Source organism: Dreissena polymorpha, chromosome 8, assembly GCF_020536995.1.
Source record: "Dreissena polymorpha isolate Duluth1 chromosome 8, UMN_Dpol_1.0, whole genome shotgun sequence".
Classification (NCBI taxonomy): Eukaryota; Metazoa; Mollusca; class Bivalvia; order Myida; family Dreissenidae; genus Dreissena; species Dreissena polymorpha.
The window spans coordinates 54694303-54700949 of NC_068362.1; the positions used below are offsets into that span (position 1 = coordinate 54694303).

At 36.3% G+C, this 6647-nt stretch overlaps 1 protein-coding gene across 1 annotated transcript; it reads right to left on the minus strand.

The window, feature by feature from the left end:
- Positions 1-1997: 1997 nt before the first annotated feature.
- On the minus strand, positions 1998-5903 carry LOC127842030 (5-hydroxytryptamine receptor 1-like). Its single transcript, XM_052371347.1, has one exon. It carries the CDS (start codon positions 3984-3986, stop codon positions 2568-2570), a length of 1419 nt encoding a protein of 472 aa, XP_052227307.1. The 5' UTR covers positions 3987-5903; the 3' UTR covers positions 1998-2567.
- Between the last annotated feature and the right edge of the window lie 744 nt (positions 5904-6647).

Here is a 6647-nt window from a genome sequence, read left to right on the forward strand (position 1 = left end):
TCCTTATTGTGAACTCGCCAGAAATATCGCTTGGAGAAATACAGGACTTGTTAAGGCTGATTTTTCGGCCATATGACAAAAGTACTTTTTGTTTCTCCACAATCACACCCTTAACATCCCCTTTTGATGGTTTCACTGTTCAATGTTTGGAAATACAGCATTTTAACCCATTTATGCCTAGCGTCTAGAAAAAAAGGCCTTGGCAAACAGCATAGACCCGGATGAGACGCCGCATGATGTGGCGTCTCATCAGGGTCTGCGCTGTTTGCTTAAAATTTATTTAAGATATATATATATATAAAATATTTTTCATCCCAACTAACTAAGTGTCGATATCGGTCGAGATATAATTGTAAACATGTTTAGACAAAGTTAAAAAAATTTGGATAATTACTTTGACCTATAGAGTATTAACCCATTTATGCCTAGCGTCTAGAAAAAAAAAATGCCTTGGCAAACAGCGTAGACCAGGATGAGACGCAGCATGATGCGGCGTCTCATCTGGGTTTACGCTGTTTGCTTAAAGGAATTTATGTAAAAAATATTCTAAATATAGAAATAAATATACTATATATCCCTAATTTTGGAAATAAATTGATGCAATTGAGAAGGATGGGAGAGTCCACTAGGCATAAATGGGTTAAAAACGCACACATTGAAGACTCAAGAAGCACGTCGGACGCCGCACGACGGACAAAAGTCGATCACAAAAGGTCACATGAGCACATTTAATGTAATAACTCACTGCTTGAAAGTTTAAAGTGAATTTTCTAATGCACATTCACTAAGATAATAATTTGTTATTTTTTAGAAATTAAAAAACGTTCACAATTCACCGTTTTGAGTAAGTTGTCGGCGGTAATTTGAACTTAGTTTGTGCATGTCTTTGTATTTCATATGTGTCCTATGTTTTTCTTATCCCAAACAGAAAGATCATGTAACAAAACAATGAATTTGCAAAACGCAAAACAGCAGATATTGAAAGATTCGAACTTGCATACACATCAAAAACAGGAGATATCGATTTAGTCAAACAATATTAAGTTCTTACTGAAATCAATTAAAGCAACCATTTGCTGGTTTTCAACTCTACATGTAAAAAGCAACAACATATAGCAGGTTTCTGGTAAATAATGTCTTAAATGTTGGAGTAATTTATGTTTTATCAGTATAAATTTAAATATTTTTAAATGAATAGAAAATATTTTTTTTTAAAGAAAACATAAACATTAAAAAATAAGCTTTTTTCCCTGTGTAAAAATTATAAACAAAACAATAACAACAAAACACTAAAATAATATGTATTGTAGAATGAAAAAAAATATGTCGACCAATATTTAAGAAAAGAAAAATAATAATATTTAAATGTGTTAAAAACATTGAAAATATAAGAACATTTGTAAAATTATCCCCTGACTTAAATTATAGTTTTATACTTCCCCGTTTAAAGATAAAATACATCAGTACGATACACGACAGCGAATATGATCATGTGATTCTATAAATATTGTAGTGACACAATAAAAAATGAATTGTTAAGAATAAACGCTTTTGTAAATAATACCATATTCAACTATTGCTTATTTGAAATAAATACAAACCGATTGCAACTATTATTGAAGATTTTGATAAGCGATAAAACTACACCAAAAAAACAATTTATATTGTATTTGAAAATACACATCACAATCACTTAATTTTAATGCATTGCAAACTATACTGCGTTGCATAATTCTGAAGTATTTTATTGAAGTAAACTCCCTTTGTTACTTTTACTATAACGAATAGACTGCGTTAACTCCCTTTGTTACAGTTCAACATAACTAGATCGACTGCGAGTCTTCAGTAAAGTATTAAATACTACTTAAATAATAAAATTGTAACAGTGCATACATAACATGAACATAAATAATTAGTCAGTTTGGCATAACTGTGCTTAGCACATATAAATACACAAATATCAAACGTACTACGAAAAGATGATGTTGTATACACATATATATATATATTTAACAAATGAGACGAAAAATGAAACTTGGAACTTACTCCTTTGAACATCGTAAGAGTATAAATAAAACAAAACAAAAATAAATAACGCAGCAAAAGCGTCAAAATAACTGTGCATATAGAAACGAGCATTTGTGGAACACTAGGCTTAATATTTTAAGTTTTTCGGAAATATCCGAGCAGTAACAACGAAATATCCGAGCAGTAACAACACATACCAGGGGCACAATTTCAGTAATTCGTACTTCAATGAAGGAATTCTGCTATTTAAAATGCTCATTACGATAAATCGTTATGATGTTATATACAGTACCTGTATTGACACTAAACCTTCCAAAAATCCTGTTAAATGCACTTTGTTAAAGGTTGAGTCAGCAGATTATGTCAGGTATGACAACCAGCGTTTAAATATTATGCCTACATGCAAACCTTACCCTTGAAACTAACACGAATATTGTACTCCTAGTTTGACGTTCATGGAACACATCTGTAATTCAGTCATTACAAAGCCGCTTCACGTGCAGTAGCATGACTTATCACGTTCACATATCCAAATTTTCTCAAATTTTCGTGTCCCTCATTCCATTTCTACCGTTACCAATTTGAACAACCGTGTGGCCGTGGCTGTTATAGCGCACAATTGAGTCACGTGGGGGTTTCAAGCTGTCCCTATCCCGGTCACGGTGGTAGATCTGATCGGGCCCGTATTGCTCTACGTAACTTTCGCTCCGTAGGCGGACGTTGATTCCCCGACAACGGAAACATATAATTTCTCTGAATGGAGTCCGGAATTCCCTGTTAAACCGCGCATAAATAAGAGGATTCATAAACGAGTTTCCGTAGCCTAGCCACGTAAGGCAAGAGATAAGTTGGATAGGAATGGCGTGTTCGCCAACAAATGGACGAATAACTGCAACAATAAAAAATGGAAGCCAGCACAATGTAAATCCTCCCATAATTATTCCCAGCGTCTTAGTTGCTTTCCTTTCACGAGAATGAGGTGAATTACTTTTTGCAGTGTGTCGCGTGACTAAGGATTTTAATGTAAAACGTCGTTTAACGGGTTTAGACGGTGGAAGCATTTCTGACGTCACGTCGTCGTGTTCGCCGTAACCGTTACGTATAACATTACCATTAGTCATATTTGAATGATCACTTTGACCGCTGCTTCGTGACGACTTCGCCGACATGTTTATCGTCTCATTACCGCGATCTATACTTCCCATCTTGGATTTCTTCTCTTTTTGTACAATCCTCGACGACACCAACCAAATCCTAAAGTATATCACTATCATCACTATCAACGGCATATAGAAGGCTCCGACCGTTGCATAGATCTGGTACCCGATTTCCTGGCTAATAAAGCAGGCGTACGCCGGCCTCTTACTCTTCCAGCCAAAGAAAGGCGGGATTGAGATAAGCACTGAGAGTAGCCAGACGGCGGCGATCATAATGGCCATCCGGGTAGGCGTCCGTTTGAGCGCGTATTGGAACGGTCGAGTTATTACGAAATATCTATCTATACTTATCATGCACAGGTTGAGGATAGACGCGGTGCACAATATGACGTCAGCGGAAGTGAAGAAGTCACAAAACCCATCATTGAAAATCCAGTAACCGTGGATCTCCGTCACGGCCCCAAACGGCATCACTAGGGCCGCCACTAAAACGTCCGACACTGCTAAAGACACTATCAACAGATTAGATGGCGACTGGAGACGTTTCACTATGGCCACTGCTATGCATACTAGGGAGTTCCCTACGATAGTTCCAATAATTAAAATCCCCAGTAAAATAGCTATGATTATCTGTTGCCACAGATCGTACGGGTTTGGTGGAGGGAGGTTTAAAGTCCCGTTACTGACGTCACTGACGTTCGCTAACGTTCGGGCTGTCGTATTGACGGTGATATATTCGGAACTATTGCTTAAATTTGTACTGTGAATATCCAGATCTATGCTTCCGGCGGATGATTCCATATCTTCTCGTTTACGTCTGAAAATAGTAATTTTTCACTAGCGACAGATAAACGTCAATATAACGCTGTGAAATTTCCACGAACAAAGAAAACAATAATCCGTGTTAGTCGTTTGGTTTCACTTGTTATGTGATTAACATATAGTTTCATATAGTGTTAAAAGTGTACACTATCTTTGTATACTATACGCTCATAGTTTCAACTTAATCCCGAACTGGGAAATCGTATATTTAAATGAGTATATTCGTACTCGGGGATGGTAAAATTTAAATGAAATCTGAAATAAATTCTTTATTCAGGATTAAAAGTGTTTCATCGCTTGATGTCCCAAATGCAAAGGCAATAGGATGAGGTTATAATTATTCATACGTTTTCCTCTGAGTCCGCGCATTTTTATAGCTTCAAATCTAATACATCCCTCATTGAATTTAGACGTAAAAAACATTCATCTTTTAAAACCACACATTGCATCGGCGATTAATTTTCAATAAATAACATTATACAACACTCTGAATTTGTGTAGGTTCAAATATAACTTTAATAATTACAGCTAAGCTAACGCATATTTTTCGCATTCGAATAGTCAGTAAAATGGACGATATAAAATTGCACACATTTTACATATTATGTTTCTCCATAGAAATATACCCGTATGCAAATAAATGCATCCATATACACAAATTTTAAACGAACAAGATATTCACATTTCTTTCATATAAATCCGAAGTTTCAAATTTCACGTCTTTAATGCATTCACCGCTTCGTCGCCAATCCTTTGTTTTTGACTTATACGGTGTTCACTTTTTATATATATATTACCGATTAGAATAGTCCCACCGCACGTTTCAGTTTGAGTACACTCGTAAACCCGACTTATTATGCATTACTTTACTAATCCGCTAATCGATTAACCGTTAGGGAGTTCACGTCTACCAAATCTGGTATGTTTAGCGAACCAACGTCGTATCCATTTTGTCCGCAATACATTGTAAAGTACTGTCTTCGTTATTCTTTCCACAATTCTCTTTCCGAAAACCAATATCCAATTGTTAAGATGTCTTGTTTAGCAGCGGACATGTCACAGATATCACTTGTTAGATTGTTAGATCCTCAGTTGTACTAGCGGTATTCACTACAGTGGAAACATGTATGTTAAACCCGTAAAGGATCGCACACAAAGATTTATTCTGGTTTAAGTCAAACTAGTTTTAGTATTTTCCTTCAGCGATTGTATTTTTTACTATCCATTTATATCCGATTAGTATTATCGGAGCATTCTAATTACGACCGACTTAGTGTAATTTATAGCCGTAATGTTTATCCAATCAACGTAACTTTTTGTTAACGTAATGGATCGTTCACTGTAGTAGACATTGAGTCTACCGATAGCTTGTAATTCACGGTCAGGAGTAAAAATATCCACTGGCTATTATTTTCAATTCATAACACTCCAATGGAAAACCATCAGCGTATATGCAATTTTGACCTAACCTGTTTCCCGCTATACAATTTTGCAGGTAATCCTTCAATCAAGTTGCAAACGCGATAGGGCTGCGCGACATGAATGTAAATACGCAAATATGGGATCAGTTAAAAAATCTAGATTTTGGTGCAAAAGATTCGTTATGCAAAGCTCTCCGTTTTTCGACGTATGGAAAACTAATTTCACTGGCGTTCACTTCGTTTACAGCGTGTATATTTAGATACTATCATTAGTTCTGCCAAGATGTTTCTCTCAGAAAGCCTACAGTTACTTAGATCTGCCAGACTTCAGGTTGGAAACGGCTTTTGATTTGTTTCACAGGCGTCCGTACACGTTCTCTGCGACTTTGACGTGGTGTTTTTTTGTGTCAGTTGACTGAGCCCGCCACTATGCGCATGAGCGTTGCGCGTGAGCTCCAACCGGAACCGGATGTTGTCTATGTGCCAGACAGCTTCATACCAGCATCCGTGGTCATCTGAAGACATAAAAAGAAGTACATAATAAAATAAAATTACACTTTTAAAGAAATTGTGAGCGTTACACAAAGGCGATTTTGGAATTCAAAGCAGCATTTGTTGTCAAGAGTATATTTATTTTTCAAGACAGGGTTTAACAAAAACACCAAGAGCGAACATAGGCCACGAACTTGTATAACTTTTCTTTAATAACTTGTGTAACTTAATTACATCCATTTTTGTTTAAAAATTGTAAACAGTGTTACATCAAAGTTATCATGTACTTAAACATAGTTCATGAAGCATACATGTTACAACAGCCGATGGATGGCAAAATCACTTAAGGTATTACATCCAGTTTTTTACAGTTTTTCTTCTCAAGTGTATAAACCATACCCGAATGCATCGCGAATAATAAAGTAAAAATGTGTAATTATCTTGTGGTTGGCCCTTCATAACAGGTTACAACATGTTTCGCATATATGAGTCGTGTTCTGAGAAAACTGGGCATAATGCATGTGCATAAAGTGTCGTCCCAGTTTAGCCTGTGCATTCCGCACAGGCTAATCAGGGACGACACTTTCCGCCTAAATTGGGATTTTTTGCTTAGAAAAGACTTCATTTAAACGAAAAATGTCATAAAAGCGGAAAGTGTCGTCCCTGATTAGCCTGTGCGGACTGCACAGGCTAATCTGGGATGACACTTTACGCACATGCATTTAGC

What these genes read in the sequence shown, in the direction of transcription:
- LOC127842030 (XM_052371347.1), bottom strand. Translation starts at nt 3,986, where the DNA reads ATGGAATCATCCGCCGGAAGCATAGATCTGGATATTCACAGTACAAAT.